Source organism: Cenococcum geophilum (assembly GCF_001692895.1).
Source record: "Cenococcum geophilum 1.58 unplaced genomic scaffold K441scaffold_39, whole genome shotgun sequence".
Lineage (NCBI taxonomy): Eukaryota > Fungi > Ascomycota > Dothideomycetes > Gloniales > Gloniaceae > Cenococcum > Cenococcum geophilum.
The window spans coordinates 651,298-671,212 of record NW_027137597.1 but is presented as its reverse complement, the minus strand read 5'-3'; the positions used below and the strand labels follow the sequence as shown (position 1 = coordinate 671,212).

Below are 19,915 nucleotides of genomic sequence, written 5' to 3'. Positions count from 1 at the left end.
GACAAGAACGGCAGTCTGACGCCGCTATCGTGGGCGGCGGGGGGAGGGCACGAGGCCGTGGTCAAGCTGCTGCTCGAGACGGGCAAGGTCGACGTCGAGTCGAAGGACAGGTACTACGGTCAGACGCCGCTATCGTGGGCGGCGGGGCACGAGGCCGTGGTTAAGCTGCTACGACGGAGCATTCAATAGTCTCCTCTGCTATACCGCTTCCCCACCCACCACCATTACTACATGCTTGCTTTATATACTTTTTCATATAGAGTACGCTTTTGGCTTTGGAAATGTGCTGCTTGGAAATATACTGCTTGGAAATATACTGCTTGGAAATGCGCTGCTTGGAAATGCGCTGCGTAGGAATGCGATGCTTAGAAATGCTCTACTTAGGAGTCTTCTACTTTATAATCTTCTGCTAAATAATGTTCGCGCTAAGGTTAAATAAGAAGCTTGCTTTAAAACCTCTTTTAAAGTTACTTTCCGCAAGATTAATATCTTCACTGTAGGAATATAGGAGCGCTACTTGGGCGCGCTAGCAGGGAGGGTGCCGACCCGCTCCGGCCACACCCTTGTGGCGGTGGAAATAGTAGAAATAATGCATGGAATGGAAGGTTTTAGTGCGTGCTAATAGATCTAGACGACGGATCGTTCTACGCACGAGTGGCGGATTCCGCGTTTCAGGAACCTCATAATATGCCGCTTCGGGAATGAATCGACTCCTCGGTTCTGCAGCCAAGAAACCACCGTCAAACGGGGAAGATTCATCTATGAAGCTGGAGAGCACCATAGGTGGGCCCGCATCTCGACGTCGAGAAGTGGTGATTGCGACAACAGTTGACATACCGTAGAAACTATCCACGCCGAAGTTAGCCCACAACGCGCGCCAAAGACAGTGGGCTCCAATGCCAGCCACACTTGTCCGCTTCTTCCGCATTCTTATTCAATCTCAAAAAGTTGACCCTCATAATGATGTAGGTGTTGCGGGTTAAGTATCCCTCGCTAGTGTAAGGATATAGCCCTGGCTTCTGATAATTTTTCTTCGGTAGAACGTAGCGGGCTGACACCATTTCGATCCATTAACGAACCGCAAAGATGATCATCACCTTTCTAGGTCGATACGAGAAATGCGAGAACGCCGAGCTTGCAGAAAGCAGAGCTCGGTTAATAAATTATCTTAGTCCAGGCTGAAAGTATTAAACGGGCGGAATCGCACCTATGTTTCAATTTCGAAATGCGATAGATGCCCACAAATATCTGAAGTATTTCCAAACCTTGCAGGAACAACGATCCATCCAGAATGCTCTGGACCTTGAAGCCTCGCTCCAATTCTACCTCACTGCATTATCCCCCCTCTCTTACAAAGAAGTGCGATTTCCTTCAGTCGGTCTGGGTTCATCAAACTCTACCAGCCCTATCCCCGACCTCTGGCTCCGGCAGCATACACCAGGCGACCGAAACGGCCACGCAGAGAAGCCGACACCAGTGCATATTTCGTTCTATGTCAAAGACCGGAGGCTTGTGGATGAGTTCCATGCCGCCAGGATCGAGGCTGGCGGAAAAGATAATGGCAAACCCGGCGTACGGCCTTGGATGGAGGGGTATTATGGTAAGTATGAGCTTCGTGGCAGTACATGAACGTGGGTTCTGTTCTAATCAAAGACAGCTGCGTATGTCCTTGACTTGGATGGAAATAATATTGAAGTTGTATATTTTGCTACCAAGATGGGTGCTGAGTAGTGAGGAATTCCGAAGCACCTTGGCTTAGCGAGGTCGATATCCTATTCACATTCATACCTAAAAAGACGTGGTAATCTCTCCGTGAACACCTTCCTGGGTTTCTGAGAATGAAATGGACGTTTCCGGAAGTTGGAAATGCCCTACAGCATTAGCTTTCAATTTTTATAATAGCTACAGACACATATGGGTGGGTCATATTTTGACTTTCTGTAAGTCGCAATTGTGTTGCCTTCAATGCCTTCGATCCTGAACATGCCACACGTTGCTAGAGAAGGATCGCCGCTGAGATGGATCAGTGCCGTACGTGAAGGTCTACCTTCTGTGGTTGAGGAATCGATGCTCCACTTCCTATTCTCTCTCAGCGAACGTTTTATGACACACTAGGACAAACCTGTCATGCAACACTAGATAGTTGCTCAACATTTCCACATGACTTTTAGCGGCCAGCTAGACCAAGGGTATAAAAGGTGTCACTATCCTCCACTGCTTAAGGTCATCTCTCTTCCTAAAACTTCACTCGTACATAGGATGTGCTCGGTCTAAGTTCTTGGCACGTCGACCATCGTGCATGCTTGGCCGACGACCTGCATTTGTCGTGCCATCTGGTGTGGCTCACATCCCCTTCAATGACAGATATTGCAACTAATGAATTGTCGAATCGTGTGGGCTCACATTTTTCCATAGCACGCTCTACTGCCGCCACACTTCGCGACTACCGTTCCTCCAACCGTCCCTTCTTGATCCATATACTCGGATTGCCTATCGATCAACGATTGTGAAAGGGACCAATACTCTTGAACAGTGGCACAGAATACGATGAATACAGCGGCTAGCAAACGCACACGAGAAGAGAGGGAAACGCGCGCTCGTGGGAACGAAGAGGGTCTCGCCTCCAAAATTGCGCGATTGGGCACAGATGGCCGTAGTGAAGGCATCGTAGGCGCACAGCAGCGCAGATCAACGACGCTAGCTCTGCAAGCCAAGCCAGTTCGGTCGACTCAAGAGCACGAACGACGCTTCTCATGGGGTTTGGCCTTGCCTACTCCCTCGGTTGATGTTGTGGCACGAGATGAAAGGCGACAGGAACCTGCGCCAAAGGCCGCCTTGGAACGACTACCGCTCGAAGTGCTGAGCAAAATTCTACAATACGCGTTTGGGTTCTGTGAGGTGCACGTATATTGATTGAAGGCAGGGCGAAAACAACCCAGAAACCGATACGCCTGTCGTGTTTGCTCATATCCACCTTCGATATCAGATGTGTACAAGCGGACTTTGGAAGGAGCCGACCCCAACGATCAGTATGCGTACAGAAACCCTATCCCGAGTAGTTCGCAACTCGCCGGCATGGATACCTTAGATGGATGCAATCTGAAGAACAGAATTCCGTGGCCCGGCGCCTCTTGGCCAATCAATCGTTCGCTATGGTCAATAGCACTCGAAAAAGTGCGTAAATCAACTGTCTTCATCTTCGATGACGCCTATGTCCTGGAGGATTACCTCGTTGATAAAGACATTACACATCCGGAATGGCTCACCCAAATGGCCGCCAACGCCCGAGGCAGCCTTGAGACAATGCGGATGCAGTGGCTACGTCCCCTCAACACTCGCACCGCACAAGCTCTCCCAAGGCTCCAGCGCATATATCTGCGCGTGTTTATAGACGATCCGTATTATGAGCTGCCCAGGGGGCCTGACGGCGCATTTGCCGGATCTGGACTTGTTCCTTTGGAGAAGATGTGAAATTTGCTTGATCCCTACACAGGAGGCTGGGCGTGGCCTGGTCGTTCTTTGCAGTTAACCAAGATCAGAGAGAATGAGGATATTCGCTGCATTATTCAGCAGGAGAGACATGCCGGGCGGGTAACGCCCAAGGAGACGGTTTCGGGCTTTCACCATCTTGCTTTCTGTTTGGTATCTTGGGCTACGCGAGAGGAACGTTGCAAGAAGCGGTTTTCCGAGCGCTTGAGAATGATTGAGGAAGAGCAGGAATCTTTTCAGGTTGAAGCGCCACCGTTGTGGCTGGTCGAAGAATAGGCGAGATTAGTGTGGGAGGCGGAGATCGTAAAGATGGTGCTTAAAAAGACTGAGCTTGATAAGGACCAGTATCGGTTCACCTTTGCACAATGGGCTCCGGTGCGTAGGCTAGAGCGGTTGACGTCGCTTGGGCTGTGGTGCCCATGGATTGGACTACCGGCGGGTTTTCGGGACAGACGAGGCGAGTGGGGCGAGGCTGACTGGTCGGCGAGCCATCCGCGGATGACGGCAGGGTTGAACGTCGGGGGAGAAGTTTGCGGACACTAAAAGCTGCTCGAGTCGCAGCCAGACAAGACACTGGGCATGCGGAGGGAGAATGGAGAGGGGAAGGATGGGTGAGGACTCGATTGTTTTGTTGTTCGAGATGTTGTTTGGCGTTTACAGGAAGATCGCCCTTACCGGGGAGCACGTGGCGGCAACGCTGCGGGACGTAGCGAAAGCTTATCTCATAAATCAGACCCCCGGGGAGAAATTGCGCCACGGCGCAGCGCTACTCCTTAGCACCACACCTGCGAACTCCTGAGCCAGTCAGACAAGCGCACTAACTCCTGCCAAGTCCTGCAAGCTCCTGGACCAATTAAATCACACCAAGAGGAATTTCTCCCCAAGGGTCTNAGAGCTTATNGGCGCCCTTTATATGCGAAATCATTGTTTCTTATTAGGCGATAACTCTTCCATTATAACGCTCTATCTTAACCCTTTTATAACGTCTAGTTATTATAAAAATACTATAAGGTAGGAGCTCTTTAATTTCTCTATCTATTGCAATAAATAACGACGTCGTAGCTATATTAGTTAGTCGTATTTTCGTTAGTTATATTTTCATCGGTCGTAAAAATCGTCTATCGCAAAACTCGTCGGTCGCAATCTTACCTCACTGCTCTGCTCGAAGCTCTGCACAAGGCTCTGCTCAAAGCTCTGCACGAGGCTCTGCTTAAAGCTCTGCACGAGGCTTTTCTTGAAGCTCTGCACGAGGCTTTTCTCGAAGCTCTGCACGAGGCTCTGCTCGAAGCTCTGCTCGAAGCTCCATACCTTATATACTTCTCTACGTCTAATTATCTCTAAAATACTACGAGCTAAAAGCTCTTTTTGTTCTCTATCGCCTCTATATTATAGCGATATCGTAGCTCTATTCTACGAGAAGTTAGATATAGGTAGTCGGTCAGTTTTAGTCTAGTTTTATTACGATTTTACCTTACTGCCAAAACTTACGTACTTCTCTAGGTCTAATTATCTCTAAAATACTACGAGCTAAAAGCTCTTTGTCTTCTNTATNGCCTCTACNTTATGGCAATATTATAGCTCTATTGTGTGGAAAGTTGGATATAGGCAGTCAGTTGAGTTTTAGTGAAGATTCCGTTGAGAATCTAACTTACGTTTTACGACGATGTATCTCGCCCCTTAGTATTCTAGATATAGGGTTATAGTATATATTTATAAAGATATAATTACCTAAAGAATCTATTACATTAAACATATATATTATAACTATTGTGGTTGGGATATAGCTCGTAGAAATACATAAAATTCAATTTTTAAAACATTCATTTCGCACCAAAGCGACGCCCATAAGCTCTCAGACGCTCCGCAGAAGATTTTGTCAGGTGACAGGGGTGCGCAGGGGGCTGAAATTAGTGCGCTGTTCTAATTGGTCTAGGAGTTAGCAGGAGGATCTATGCGTTACCCGCCCGTTAACCCAGCAACCGGGTCGGCGATATATATATACCCTCTCTTCCTATCCTCTTACTTCTTTTCTTTATGCAACGTCTTAACTTTACCACGCAGTTTATGTGCGTAGCTTAATAATATCTACTTTGCTACATATTATCGTCACTCGTACTCATTCCGTGACACCCCCATATTTGCTTGGCAGATCTAACGGCAAAGCTATGAATAGCTTTGTCATTCTTTTCTTGATATGGAAACTTCCATGGCAATTCCCTCTTGGCATAGCTTGACACGGTCAGTGGGCTTCGAAGATCTTGAGCTAATCTGCTCACATTAATGAAGCGAAACAAAAATGGTGGCGGTCATTATGTTTGCCTTAGTTCCGAGGACGGAAAATTCTTTCTGGTCAAATTACTTACTCATCCTCTCTACTAGTACATCTTTTCTACCAGTACATCCTTTCCACTAGTACATCCTTTCTGGTCATACTTTTATCTGGTGGCCCATTGAGATTTTCGAGGGGACTGCATGAAGGCTGAATTGAGGACCTACAGGAGCCTTGTATACATAAAATGCGGCACCGTAGTTTTTGATGTTCGAATTTCTTCCACCATTATCGCGTACTCAAGCATCAACCAGAAACATGTCGCTAAACCGTGATAACAATCTTCGTACGACCACTACCAAGGCTTGCTAGTTGATACTAAAGGACTGCTTTTCGGTATGAAGCCAGTCCCATGAACACATGACAGTGATTGAACACGCGCGAAACCACTACCTGAAAGGCGAGCACCTGCGAGGGTCTGAAGTGCTCGCATTGAAAGTGATGACCTAACGAAGTTCGCAACCATTGGTGCTACCCCGTCCCCTTGGTCACCTCAACTTGTCCAGCCCTTCTGAGTTTGCCGAGCAAAGGACTGCATGAATAGGGAGAATCGCACTCATGGAGGAACAATATAAAGGCGTTTTAGGCATTCAGGATGATGTCTCGTGTGCACTGTGAGACTGTCAACTAAGCTTGCAGCTTTATGCCTGTATCGCCATTTTTCTCGCTTTGCTAAGCTTCATCATCATTAAAGGCCTGTGCTATGACCAGGCGTGGCATCTTGTTAGAGCTGTCGGCAGTGTGAAGAAGGGCTGGAGACCCATTAAAACGAGAACGTTCGGCGGAGCAGAGGACAAGCAAAGAGTGTGTCAACATCCCTATCCTATTCTCGTTTCAAGATATGCTAATAATTGGATAAGAAGCAGCCATATACCCAGGATAGCTCCCTTGAATGTAAACGATTTAACTCCTCCGCTTGTCATTATCCCGATCCCAGAATTCGAGACTCCACAATACATTCGCTTCACCTTCCTCCAAGCCTCCAATATCCAAAGCCGCAACTCAACATTGACAAACTCAAGCTGAGAGGCCAAGATGACCGCCTCTCGACTGCTATGTTGGAAGAGAAAGTCATCTTCTACGCACGCTTGTTGAAGATCTGGGAAGGATTGATGACCTTTCCAATGTCCGCAAACTGGAAGAATATAATTTCCAGCCGGCCAGCAGACGAGTGGCTTTCCCGTATTACGGAAGGTGTCCCAACGAATGTTAAATTAGTCCTTATATCGTCACAACCCCCAACCATTGCTCGACTGAGATCTCTACTATGGTTAGATACATCTGACGGTGGAGTGTTTGCACGGTGCTTCAAACCAAATAGAAAGAAAGCGTCTATCAAGGACACAGCCCCCCACGCCGGATCAGCTAGCATGTATCCTGGTGGCTTAAGATCCAGAAGACGGCGGGTGCTGTTGCCGTCATCTAAATCTCATGATGAGGCATTGAAATCGAAAATCAAATCCCTTGATTTAAGACCGGAGGGAGAATTCATCACCTTGTTTAAAGTCCCATTCAAGAATGATCCTGAAGACGTCATGAATGTAAGGGCTCTGGCAATATTGACGAGGACGATTTTGATGATATGGCTAGGAGCTGTTGATGAAGGATTGAAGCCAGCGATCAAGGATCTGGTCCCTTGGAGACTAGAGAATATCAAATATCTCGGACTCGCTGGAGATAATCCCCTGGCCACAACCTTCAATGGTCAAGGTCAAGGCAGAACCAAGAAGAGATAAATTCATAAGGGCATAGAGTAGGAGACATCAATTTCAGAGGAACGGTATTTCTTGAAGTTCTCCGTAGAGTAATCTAAGTCTCATTTCGATCCAGAGCTGGGCTTGAAAATCTATCCATGCATGATTAATGATACATTTGTGACGGTGCCGGGAATGATTACTCGTATCAAAAGCATTGGGTCTTGTCTCAAACAAACATTTATTTCTTCTTCGCTCTTATAGACCTCAAATAAAACCTCAACGCTAGGTAAACTATTCTAGTTCCTAGGAATTCGGGTCTTAAGGGATAGAAGTTAGAGGAAGCTATAGCTCTATTAAAACTCTTAAGTCGCTTTATGAACGTATGCAAGACAGTCTTAATTAACCTCCCCTGACGCTGACAAGCTTGAAGGGTACCACGGATAAACCCCTGGGCTATTGATATAGTAGACGTATTTCGAAGGATTAAATGCGACCGCAGGTTTTTGACCATGTTGAAGATGCAGCTCCGGCACCAATATGTCCAGCACCACCCACATATTCTATGATGCTAGGGTGACAGCCTAAACAGAGTGTGCTTTTGGTTCAGCCGAGCTAGTGACGATTCACCCGAGATTCCATTTTCGCATTTAATTGTACATAGGAAAGAGTATGTCATACCACGGATGATGTTTCTTTTCTTTCCGGCCTAACGTCTCCCTGGTAAAAGTTTGTATCGAATTTTTCTAGAACAATGCTTGTTGGCAGTTTAAAAATTGTATGCATTGCTTCCCGGAAACATCATTAATTCTTTCCGCGTTACCTTTGAATGAGGTAAATCGATCGAGTGCGGCGTCACGGATTGTGGCCTGAGGCCTGATCTAGATAGCTGTCCAAACGTACTTCGAATGGTTTGTCAAGCTTCGCAGGGGTTCCTATGCTCTCCTTCGCATCTCCATTAAAACAACCGGCAAAATATGCTTAGGATAGTGCGAAGCCATTCATAAGCTCTTGATCTTCCCAAACTGCAGCCCGCTTGGTCATATCTCATCCATCTACCTCCCTCATGAATCACCCTTTGTCAAGGTGTCATCCCGATCCACAAGTTTAATCTTTGGAATGATCCTATCAAGCTCCTCCTTATCTTTCTCCGTTGGTACCAACCCAAATTTCTCCTCTGCAGTGTCGGATAATAGAAGTCCAAGGCCAGCGTAACCCATAATGCCTACGCCAATCAATACCCGGGTTCGTGGCGCAAGGGAGCGGTATTTCCTAGAATGATTGTAATCAGAATATGTCTAAAACTTTGATTACAAAAGCCTACTGCCAAATAGACATGCTGACTCTTGTCTTACAGATAAAAGGGGGTCGAAGGTAATTTCGGTCGTCGAGAAAAGCTCGCTTGAAGCTTGGAGCTCCCATGACATATGTGGCATTTACCACTGCATTCTTATGTCCTTTCCCACGATGACATGAGCTCTCCCACAATCCTCATATCTTGTCATTACAAAATAACATTGGGAGCTTCAGTGAAGTCACGGTAGAACTTGGCTTCTCGTTCTCATGTCCTCCCATTCGCGGCTGACTCCATCGATGCGGATGTAGTTCATCACAGGGACAGCAAGCATTCGACACAATACGTTCCCATGTGCTCGCCATTGTTAAAGAGAGCGAGAGGCCGTTCAACACAATCATACACGGCTGAACTTTCGACCTAAGAATGCCTAATTTTCTCCGCAACCCCACCTCGACCTTCAAGCTCCTAGCTGCCTTCCTCGTCATCTCATTCTACCTTATCCTAGGAGGATTCTCTCCCATTGGACCCCGTATTCGCAAAAATCCTCCATTTGGTGCACACATACAGTTTGAGGGATGGAAGAACAATAGCGGAGCGGCGGACGAAGCCAAGGCGGACCAGGTGGCAAACGCCATGAGGTATACATTTTGGAAATACAGGGAGTATGCATGGGGATATGATGGTATAAAACCAGTCTCTGGGGGTAACAAGACAAGCAGAAACGGCTGGGGTGCGTTCATTGTCGACACTACAACAACTCTCGCATTGATGGGTCTGTGGGACGAGCTGGCGCTCGAAGTGGATCATATCATAGACTCGATTGATTTTAATATCGCACATGGTCTTGTGGATCCTTTCGAAACAACAATTCGATATTTAGGCGCTCTGGTTTCCCTAACGGATCTTCTTGATGCTGGTATTGTCCCATCCTCAGCTATCAACAGCACCAAGCGCGATGCAATCCTTGCTCAAGCCGTTACCCTTGCCAACAAGCTGGCCCCCTGCTTCGACAGTCCAACAGGTATGATCTGGCCACGCGTAAATTTTACTACAGACCTTGGAGTGCCAGATCCGCCCTTAGTCTACAAACTTGATCCCTTGAAGCCACGCTACAAAAATCCCTCCATAGGGCCTGCACGTGCCGGATCAAACATCCTAGAAAACCGTGTTCTCAGTCGCCTTACAAACAATCAGGTATACCTTAGCAATGCGACACGCGCTTGGGCTCCACTTGTCTGGAGCTCCTATATCACATCCTGGCCCGGTATGGTGGACGCCCCATTCGATATCGTCACCGGCGAACCTGTTGGTCGGCAGCGTCACTGGGATGCGGGCCACGATTCCTACTACGAGTACCTGCTCAAAATAGCGCTCCTAGCTCCGAAAGACCGTTATACGCAAACGTACAAAAATAAGTGGCTGGCAGCCGCGGACTCGCTCCGCTATCGCATCGCGTCGCGCTCCGCACCATCTCCAAAACATGATACCCAGCACCTATTCATAGGCAAGCAAAACGACAACTGGTTCATAAACGAACAATCCCATCTCGCCTGCTTCGCAGCGGGCAATATTATGCTCGGCGGCCGCTACTTCGACCGCCCCGACTTCATTTCTCTGGGAAAAGCGCTACTCGAAGCATGCCACCACACCTATGCCTCCACACCAACGCATATTGGCCCAGGTATTTGGTCCTGGATCCCCAAATTCGGGTACGACAATGCTACGTTTCAGCCCTCTACTGCTAGACAGGAAGACGAGCTCAAGGAGCACGGCTTCTGGGTCGCTGACGCGAAATACCGTCTCCGGCCCGAGTACGTCGAGAGTCTCTTCTACGCGTACCGCATCACCGGCGAACAGCGGTATAGAGACTGGGCATGGGATGCGTTCGTTGCGTTCGAGACGCACTGCAAGACGCCGTACGGGTATGCCGGGCTGCGCGACGTGATGCGGAAGCCGCGTAGCGTAGATCTGGAGGAAGAGGCGTTGGCGCAGAATGAGGGTGAGGGTTGGTGGATTGACGAGAGCGAGAGCTTCTGGGGCGCGGAGACCCTAAAGTATTTGTGGCTGATTTTTGCGGATAAGGAGGTGGGGAGTTTGGATCGCTGGGTCTATAGCACTGAGGGACATCCGTTTAGGATGATTAGGTGATGCCGTTGGAGAGGTGGTGGCGTAGGGGAGGAAAGGATGGCATGGTGGGAGGCGTATGAGGAGTACGATACCCGGCCCTGCCATGACTTGGGAGCTGGCGTTTTGCATTTAGGTGTACTCATTTTTTTTATTGAGTTATATGAGAAGAATTCTGTATATGCATGTTTATTCATCTTTCCGCCAGCCTCGCAGGACTTTGGCAACATTTCATAGGCGGTTCTGCAGTTCCATCACGCTGCAAGTGGTATGCATGGGCACTGGAGTGGTCTTAAGATATCATCCTTCAAAAAGGATCTTCAAATCTTGGTAGGCCTTGTACAGTCGCCCATAATTGTTCCACGACATGACAGTGCTCACCACATTTGAGAGCTCCGCCATTTGATTAAGAAGGGATTTCCCTAATCTGCTATGATCGAAGACATTCGACAATCGAAACTTTAAGGTGGCCAATCAAAACGTCAAGTATGTAATTATCCCCAGCTATCCTACCTCATAATTCCACCAAATCTTGCTCGATCCTAGTCCCCGTTCTCAAACTTCAGCCCGTTCTCTTGTCTCACCGCACCATAGATGCTCGGCAGGTCTCCTTTCGCACCTAGATGCTCTTTCACAGCCACAAGATGGCTATCAGCAGCCTCTAACGCCCCCATCTTCGCGTTGCCAGCCTTCTTCGCTATATCCAGGGCATGACCAGCATCCTTCCTCGCCAAGTCAACAGCAAACAACGGCTCTTCTCGCTTGTAGTAATCACCAGCCAGCATCCGATCCGAATAAGCGGCATACGGCCCAGGAAACATGACTTCGATCCACTTGTGCAGGTTATCAGTGCCCAGGCCAGATATTTCAGCAAGTGTAAGGCCTTCCGCGAGGGATTCGACCATGTTTATTATAAAAGTATTGCCGATGACTTTGAGGAGTGTGGCTTTGCCAGGTTCTTGGTCTGCATAGTCGATATCGGCGCGACCAACGACGCCCGTTGTGTAGGGTTTAACTTTGGCGATTGAAGATGATGGACCGGCGAGGACGCAGATTAGAGAGCCAGCATCTGCCATAGCAGGGGCGCCAAAGACTTGGGATTGTCAATTGGTTATTTGGGGATGAATTGGAAGAGTTGGAAAAAGATACTCACCAGGCATCGCTACGAATTCGGCCCCTTTCTTGCCAATTCTTTTAGCAAGAGCATTGGAAGTCTCGGGATGCACGGTCGAGCAATCTACAAACAATTTCCCCTTCACATCCTGCTGGAGTGCTGTATCTATAGTCGCATTGACGGCCTTATCATCTCCTAGACATGTGAAGATAATATCTGAACCAGCAACAACTTCATCAACAGTTCCGGCGACTTTGGTGTTTCCAGCGCCGAGTTTTTCTGCGAGATCATCGGCGCGTTTCTTTGTTCGGTTGTAGATAATCAGAGCCTTGTCAAGCTTCCCTTTCTCGACCAAGTTCTTACACATGCCCTGAGCTCAATTAGCGGAGCGGGAGGGGCTGAAGGCTTGGTATGTTTACCCTGCCCATATTGCCGAGGCCAATCCACGCAAGTTGAGGTGCCATACTGAAAGATTTGATTATTCTGCTGTTGAATTGAATTGGCTTCGAAATGCTTGGAATATCCTCACTTTATACCGGTCTTTTAAATACATAATACATGGCAAATGCTTCCGCGCGGAATAAAAGCCTCCCCCTGCGGCGGATGACGCATGATTATGGCTGTCAGCCGAAATCGCTTATTCCTTATCGATAGGCAAATTTCTGTGTCCCACCTGATTGTCTGATGCAATTTGTGCAACGCTCGCCCCCGCCAATATAACCAGCCAGCTGCCCTTAAACCTCCTCCATCTGTACCACCAACAAGGCAATTGGAAAGACTGCTTACTGGAGCTTATTATGAAGCATGAACATATGCCGAAAAGCCCGGCCGAGAGGCTTAGGGACGACGTCAGCATCTGTGCGCATTCCCTTTGACTCAACCTCTCCCTATTTCCCGACTAACCAATTGCTCCACCAAGCCCTCTTCTAGACCAGATAGCTTTACTCAGCACCTCTGTGGCCTTCGGTGCTCGCGTCTTTCTACTACTATCGCCGTGAAGCAGGATGGCGACGATCTGCCCCCAAAGGCCAAACCGAGTGCCAAAGAGCGATTCGCTGACCGCGAGTTCCTGCTCAATTTCCTAAAAGGCTCGCCCATCAAACGCGATGCTAAGTCTTACATCCAACACTACTCTCTCTCTCAGAAGTCGAATCCGGCCGTCATACCCAAGATCGAATTGGCCGTCAGCGAGCTGGTGGGACAGGCCAACTACAACAATTGGCGGCTGAGCAAGACCGGTGTTAATCTAGGGAATCTATACCCTCCAACAAAGGCGATTGAGGAGAGCCCGGTCTTCACCCAGCAACCCCTGCCGGACCAATTCGTCCCTGAAAATGCTGAAACCGTGCATATTGCTCTGGTGAAGCTGCGGCAGCCACAGATTCTGGATGAGGATACTCTCCAAGGGATTGCTCTAACTCTGAGTCAGCTGGTCCGTCTGGGGCTGAATATTGCTTTGGTCGTCGACTGCGATGAGGCTGAAGTGCCTGAAGTGCCGGAGGAGTTTACGCAGAGCTGGGAACGATATGTGTTTAAACAAGCAGATCGGATTGTGGCCGCGTTGAACGAACACAACACACCCGGTGCTGTTCGCATTGAGAATGCTTTTGGGTATTCAGAGATCAAGAATGAGATCCCCACCACTGTTTATGTCCGCGGTGGTGTGGAAGTTAAGAATAAGAATTTATTATTACCACTACTTGAGGCTGGCATTATTCCAGTAATTCCTCCGATAGCACATACAACGGATTTACAAACCAAAATGAGAGTACCACCTGATGATCTAATTCTGGCTTTAACGAGAGAGTTTGCCGGAATCACGGCTCAAAAGATCCAAGAAGATAGCCTAGAGAAGATGGTTGAAATTCCTATTGAGAAGGCAGAATCTGTTCAGGAAAAACCTATTCTAGACCGTATCATTATTTTGGATCCTCTGGGTGGTATACCTTCGGATGAAAGACCGGATAAGGCACATGTGTTCATCAATTTGGAGCAAGAGTATAAATATGTTAGGAAGGAATTACTCCAATATTCGACTCCCACTCTACCAAAACAGGAGGATAAATACTCAATCCTAGGAAACAGCAATCCTTTCTCCAAAATCATGGAACAAGATATTAAACCTCTCAATCCATCCATCCGAAACCAGATAGCTCCAAAACCTAAGCCCAGCCGTCACATCAAAAACCTCGACACCGTCCAACGCACCCTCAAACTTCTCCCACCCTCCTCCTCCGCTTTAATAATCACCCCCCTCTCCGCCGCCATCTCCTCGCAGCCGCCCTCCCCCGCCTCCCCCACCACCAGCGTGCGCACGCGCCGCCAGAAAAACCCGCTCATCCACAACCTTCTCACTGACAAACCCATGATCTCGTCCTCGCTGCCACACTCGCGCCTCCACGCCCCCGAAACCGACACCACGCCGAACCGCCCAACCTTCCTCAAAAAGGGCATCCCGGTGACCATCATCCCGGACCCGCGCACACACCCCTGGGTGCCGCCGAGCGCGGCCGCGCCCAGCATCGAGCTGCAAAACGACCCGCGCATCGACGTCCCACGCCTGCTCGACCTGATCGAGGACTCGTTCCAGCGCAAGCTCGACGCGCCGCACTACCTGTCGCGCATCCGCGGGCGCGTCGCCGGCGTCATCATCGCGGGCGAGTACGAGGGCGGGGCGATCTGCACGTGGGAGGAGCCGCCCGACTCGTCCCCCTCGTCGCCCTCGGCCCCGGTGCCCTATCTCGACAAGTTCGCCGTCCGCACTCGCTCTCAGGGCTCCGGCGGCGTCGCGGACGTCGTCTTTAACGCCCTCGTGCGCACCTGCTTCCCTAACGGCGTCGTCTGGCGCTCGCGCTCTAATAATCCCGTCAATAAGTGGTACTTTGAGCGTGCGGCGGGCATGTGGAAGCTGCCGGGCGACCAGTGGACCATGTTCTGGACGACCGAGGGCGTGGGGGGGGGGTTTGGGGGGGGGGTTGGGGGGGGGGGGGGGGGGGGGGGGAGGTGGGATGCGTATGTTGGGGTTTGTAAGGGGGTTGCGCCGAGTTGGGCGGATGGAAAGAGGCCAGATTAGGGGATGGGTGTTTGAGTGAATTTGTTTTTAAGTGGATTTTTGGGTGGATTGGCGTTTTTCTAAAAGTTCGTGAGGATGATGTGGTTTGATGGTGCTTGTATATACCTTACTTCTCTTCTGTATTTGATTTGATAAGCTAAAAGTATGCTTCTAGGGTGGGCAAGATATAGTGGCGGAATCTTAACAATATCTTGGCGTCACTGAATTTCTAGTATCTTACTGATACCCTCGCGCATAGCTTCAGGTGTTCGAGAAAAGTGTATGGTTCCTCCATATATCTAATTTCACATTACTCATCCCGGACCCACATGCAGTAGCAAAAACTAAAGAATGACCTCTCGCGCGAATGCCTTTATAAATCCATAAGATGGTGCATATTCCAGTCATCGAGATTGTGCTCAGCCCCTGAAAAACGAAGGTGGAGCTACCCGGTCGTCTTCGCCTGCCGTAGAAATATCGAGACGATGTTTATGGCTAGATTGACTACATGAGAGGTTAAAACTTGGAAGTGGCGTTGTGCCGCGCGGTGCGGTGTGAGAGGGTGGGTCTAACTTTCGTAAGAGCAGATGTGGATGTTTAGGATTTTATTTAGGAATAACCTTTAAGAGAACGACTAATCCAGAAAAAGATATACCCTAAGACCACGCCTTTGAGAGAGAGGGAGATTATTATAGGAAGAATTATATCTATCAAAGAATGACGTACCAAGAAAGCCATGCCCGAGGAAATGCCATCATTACCTGAGAACCAAACCCGCTGGGCAGAGAAAAACGATTCAGAGAAACCCAATATAACTCATCTAAATTCTCAGCAGTTGAGTCTACCAGACCTACTTCTCCCAGTATTGAAACCTAGGTTCCAGATCTTTTCCCACTGCGAACGCCACGCCGCCGAACTCCTACAGAATGCCATTACACAGAACTCTTCAATCTAAACCCAAGCACACTCTGAAATCCCCACCCACAATCTACGCCCCGTCCCTATTCCCACCCTTCCCATGCCGAACAAGCCATCCCAGCAAATCCACCTTCGTAACAACCGCAACAGCCTTCATCGCACCCCCATCCACCCGCTCCGTCACGACAGCCGCGCTATTCCACTCAAAAAACCGGCTCAGCGCGCTCAGCGGCGTGTCGCGCGTGATCTCGACAAAGCCACGCCGTCTCCCGCCTTCCTTCTGCCGCTGCGGCGCGGCGCCGACCCGCACGTCCGTCGGCTCCGTCACCACCTCGCTGAGCTTGCGGAAGTCGAACATGACGTCCGAGACGGGCGACTGCGGGCCGGCGCGGCCGGCCGAGATGTAGCTCAGCAGGTTGCCGAGAGTGACGAGGCCGACGAGGCGCGCACCCTGAGGGGAGGAGACGGGGAGTTGGTCGAAGCCTTTGTCGCGCATGGTTTCGATGGCGTCGGCGCAGGGGGAAGAGGCGGGGATCGTGGTGACGGGCTTGAGGCGTAGGGTGCGGATGGTGGCGCCGTGGAAGGGGTCATGCTTGGAGGTGGGGGAGGAGGGCCTGGATGGGGGGGTTGGGGGGAGCAGGTCGTTGGCGGCGAGCCAGTCGTCGTCGACGAACTTGGAGACGTTAGGTCGTGCGTAATTGATGATTGGGTATAAAGGAAAAGGAGAGGATGTGAGAGGCGTCTGAGTGGGACAGAGTCAAGGTATAGGAGAAGGGTTTGAATGACCAGAGGAAAGTGAGGAATAGAATAGAATTGGTTAGAATAGGGAAACAGAGAATACATACCTTGCTCAAGTAACTCCTGATACTGTCCGGCAATACAACCACAACCACATCATCCTTACCTAACCCTAAATCTTTCACAGCTCTCACCATAGCGTCCATAGCACTTCCACTACTCCCACCACACAGAATCCCCTCTTCAGCAATCAACCTTCTCGCATATTGGAAGGAAGCCCGATCGTCAGTTTTATACCACACATCAACCACCTTCTGATCTAGCACATCCGGAATAAAATCATACCCAATGCCTTCCACTTTATACCCCTCATTCGCATGCTCCTGATTCAACGACTCCGGCAACGCAAGAATCGAACCCTGCGGATCCGCCGCAATAATCTTGATATCCTTCTTGTGTTTCCGCAATCCCTTCGCAATCCCCGTAATAGTCCCGCCTGTGCCCGCGCCGGCCACCAGCGCCGTAATCTTCCCCTCCGTCTGCGTCCAAATTTCCTCCGCGGTGCCGAGCTCGTGCGCGAGTGGATTGTCCGGGTTGCCATACTGGTCTAGAATATGTGCATTCGGGATCTCCTTTTCCAGCCGACGTGCCACGCCGATGTGGGATTCGGGGGAGTCGTACGCGGCTTGGGTGGGCGTGCGGATAATTTCGGCGTTCAGGGCGCGCAGCACGGCAACTTTCTCGGGCGACATCTTTTCGGGGAGGGTTATGATAGTTCTGTATCCTGCAGCTTCAAGTCAGCCAATTGCGCACTTCCTAATGGCCCAAGTAAACTGCAACGAAAGCAGAAAAGGCGTTAGTGGCGAGTCAATCTCACCTTTCACGGCAGCAACCAGCGCAAGTCCAATTCCCCTGTGTCACCACCCAAAATTAGCACGTAGTCTTATTTTGAGGCTAGATCGCAACTCACGTGTTCCCGCTCGTCGGCTCGATCAGCGTGTCTCCAGGCTTTATCCTCCCGCTCTTCTCGGCCTCCTCAATCATCCTCAGCGCAATGCGGTCCTTCACGCTGCCTCCCGCATTAAACATCTCCAACTTAGCATACACCGTCGCCTCGATGCCTAAGCTCTGCGGGATCTTGTTCAGCCGAACGAGCGGCGTGTTCCCGATCTGCTGCGTAACGGTGTCCATGACGACGGGAGGGATTGCGTGACGGGTTTTGGAAGCCATGGCGGCGGATATGCACTCTCGAGCCTCTACTGCTACTGGGCGCTGCATGGAGGATAATGGTGGGTGGGTACGAAGAAAGAATTGGAGCGTCGAGGGTGGTTCGAGGGGCACGGAACGAACAGGTGGTGATGGTTTGGTGGAGCGACAAACTTCTGGGCTGAGCCGATCATAGCCGCGTCTTTTAGCCCCGCGACATACTCAGGGCGGAATCCGCACGCGTCGCTGCTCTAGATGAACTCGGTATTTGCAGCACCGAAGTGACAGTATAAACAACTGCCGACCTCAAATTTATCCCACACGTCGAGCGTACACCTGCGTTGCATCCATCCGCCGTACAGCGGAGGCAAGGAGAACTCGCAGTATGCAGCAATTGCGGCGTTGTCAGAAGTTGATGCAGGAACGCTTCATAAATCAATGATATAGTGGAATGCAATGCAAGATGTCGAAGCCGTACATTGTCACAGCTGCTCAGCAACCCACTCCCACCAATCCCTCGCATCAGCTCCATCCGCCCCCATCACGTTCCCGCCTTTGACCTGCACATGCACATTAACCTCGTCCATCTGCCCAAAGTCGAACGCGCCGTCTCCCCCGTCCCCAAGCCAATCCCGCTCGTCCTCGACGCCGTCCTCCTCGCCCATCCCGACGCCCGAGTCCCTCAGCCCCTTCGCCTTTGTCCGCCGCACATCCGTGATCGCCTTCTCCAGCGCGATCCTGACGAGGTCGGGCGGCAGCGCAGTGAACAGATCAAGCTTGTTCGCAGCGACGAGCACCGGCACTTCCCTCGGGCTCTTAGACGTCTTGGCGGCCGTGTAGCGCTTCTGCAGCGCCAGCAGCACGTCGTGGAGGTACTCGGCCGCCTCAGCCAGCCCCGCCTCCTCGCCCACGGCCGCCGCGTCCACCAGGAAGATGATCCCGCGCAAGGTGTCCGGTTTGGCGAGCTGCGCCGTCACGAAGTGCCGCAGCTTGCCGTGGCCCGGCGTGTCGACCAGCAGGAACCGCCGCGACCGCGCATGCGACGGGTCGCCCTCGGAGCGGTACTTCGAGGATGCGGCGGTGCTGGATTCGGGTAGCGTGCACGAGGCTGAAAGGGGCGTCTGCGAAAGGTGTGTTGCGCTGGGCTTGCCGCGCTCGAGCTGTGTGCGTTAAGAATGGGTGTTAGCTAGCGGTCGGGGCGGGTAACATGACTGGAAACAGCCGGCTGCAGAATCGACGCAGAGCTTGGGAAGACGGGAAAGGCTGGGAGCGCATACGAAGGTAAGAAATGCTGTTTTCCCCGCGCCGCTCGGTCCAACAAGTAAGAAAGTGGGCAGGCTGGCCGGAGTCTGTCTCCTGTAGATAAACTGGTGTAGCAGAACCGGGAGGATAAGCGCGATGACGAGGGTGACTACAATCGTGGAGAGGTGCGGGCCAAAGGCGAGCGTAAGCCAGCTGTCAGCATCGTGCCAGACCATGGCGGTGTGAGTGAGTGGGAGGTTGAGCGGAGAGGGCGGAAGAGGAGGTGAGAGTGGTGAGCGGAGAGGAGATTTGATGGCGGAGATAGATCGGTGATAGATTTGACGACAGGTGTCAGGTGTTGTGTCGAAGTTTACAGAAGGCTTTTTGGCTTACTTACGATTCATGCGTAGCAGTGTGGCCTGGCAGCGANGCGAGGCGGAGATCGACCCGCGAACGGGCACTAACGTTTTTGGCGGGAGCTTCGTTGTACCTCCACGCTGATAACATCACTAACCAGGCCATCAACCTCGACCAAATCTCGTAATTCAAACTGTTAAACTGATTCCACTTGCTTCAATTTCCCTTATCATCTGCTTTTTATAAATAGAATATCGTCTAGCCTCCCGCTGTCTCTTGAAATCATACGCGACTTCCATCGTGGCACAACAGGATTTGAACACAAGTAGACTAAACGGCCGCCTTAGGCAGCCGA

At 50.5% G+C, this 19,915-nt stretch overlaps 8 protein-coding genes across 8 annotated transcripts; 4 read left to right on the top strand and 4 right to left on the bottom strand.

The window, feature by feature from the left end:
• Nucleotides 1-1,209: 1,209 nt before the first annotated feature.
• Nucleotides 1,210-1,731, top strand: K441DRAFT_574756 (uncharacterized protein; the record flags this gene model as incomplete). The annotated part of the gene is made up of 2 exons (XM_067644114.1): nt 1,210-1,600; nt 1,658-1,731. 2 exons carry the CDS (start codon nt 1,210-1,212, stop codon nt 1,729-1,731), a joined length of 465 nt encoding a protein of 154 aa, XP_067500934.1.
• Nucleotides 1,732-6,416: 4,685 nt separating this feature from the next.
• Nucleotides 6,417-7,554, top strand: K441DRAFT_698480 (uncharacterized protein; the record flags this gene model as incomplete). The annotated part of the gene is made up of 3 exons (XM_067653067.1): nt 6,417-6,432; nt 6,513-6,622; nt 6,679-7,554. 3 exons carry the CDS (start codon nt 6,417-6,419, stop codon nt 7,552-7,554), a joined length of 1,002 nt encoding a protein of 333 aa, XP_067500933.1.
• Nucleotides 7,555-8,576: 1,022 nt separating this feature from the next.
• K441DRAFT_574921 (uncharacterized protein) lies at nt 8,577-8,780 on the bottom strand (the record flags this gene model as incomplete). The annotated part of the gene is made up of 1 exon (XM_067644128.1): nt 8,577-8,780. A coding segment is annotated over one exon (204 nt), but the record flags the coding sequence as incomplete, so codon positions are not given.
• Nucleotides 8,781-9,232: 452 nt separating this feature from the next.
• K441DRAFT_574649 (glycoside hydrolase family 47 protein) lies at nt 9,233-10,957 on the top strand (the record flags this gene model as incomplete). The annotated part of the gene is made up of 1 exon (XM_067644107.1): nt 9,233-10,957. One exon carries the CDS (start codon nt 9,233-9,235, stop codon nt 10,955-10,957), a length of 1,725 nt encoding a protein of 574 aa, XP_067500931.1.
• Nucleotides 10,958-11,475: 518 nt separating this feature from the next.
• Nucleotides 11,476-12,511, bottom strand: K441DRAFT_574690 (uncharacterized protein; the record flags this gene model as incomplete). Its single annotated transcript, XM_067644109.1, has 3 exons — nt 11,476-12,026; nt 12,087-12,417; nt 12,467-12,511. The coding sequence occupies 3 exons, from the start codon at nt 12,509-12,511 to the stop codon at nt 11,476-11,478; spliced, it is 927 nt and encodes a 308-aa protein (XP_067500930.1).
• Nucleotides 12,512-12,754: 243 nt separating this feature from the next.
• Nucleotides 12,755-15,577, top strand: K441DRAFT_664698 (N-acetylglutamate synthase). The gene is made up of 2 exons (XM_067649392.1): nt 12,755-12,905; nt 12,967-15,577. The coding sequence occupies exons 1-2, from the start codon at nt 12,852-12,854 to the stop codon at nt 15,118-15,120; spliced, it is 2,208 nt and encodes a 735-aa protein (XP_067500929.1). The 5' UTR covers nt 12,755-12,851; the 3' UTR covers nt 15,121-15,577.
• A 510-nt stretch (nt 15,578-16,087) lies between these two features.
• K441DRAFT_688909 (cystathionine beta-synthase) lies at nt 16,088-17,985 on the bottom strand (the record flags this gene model as incomplete). The annotated part of the gene is made up of 4 exons (XM_067652245.1): nt 16,088-16,690; nt 16,863-17,539; nt 17,633-17,667; nt 17,726-17,985. 4 exons carry the CDS (start codon nt 17,983-17,985, stop codon nt 16,088-16,090), a joined length of 1,575 nt encoding a protein of 524 aa, XP_067500928.1.
• Nucleotides 17,986-18,443: 458 nt separating this feature from the next.
• K441DRAFT_574834 (P-loop containing nucleoside triphosphate hydrolase protein) lies at nt 18,444-19,439 on the bottom strand (the record flags this gene model as incomplete). The annotated part of the gene is made up of 2 exons (XM_067644119.1): nt 18,444-19,121; nt 19,239-19,439. The coding sequence occupies 2 exons, from the start codon at nt 19,437-19,439 to the stop codon at nt 18,444-18,446; spliced, it is 879 nt and encodes a 292-aa protein (XP_067500927.1).
• Nucleotides 19,440-19,915: the final 476 nt, after the last annotated feature.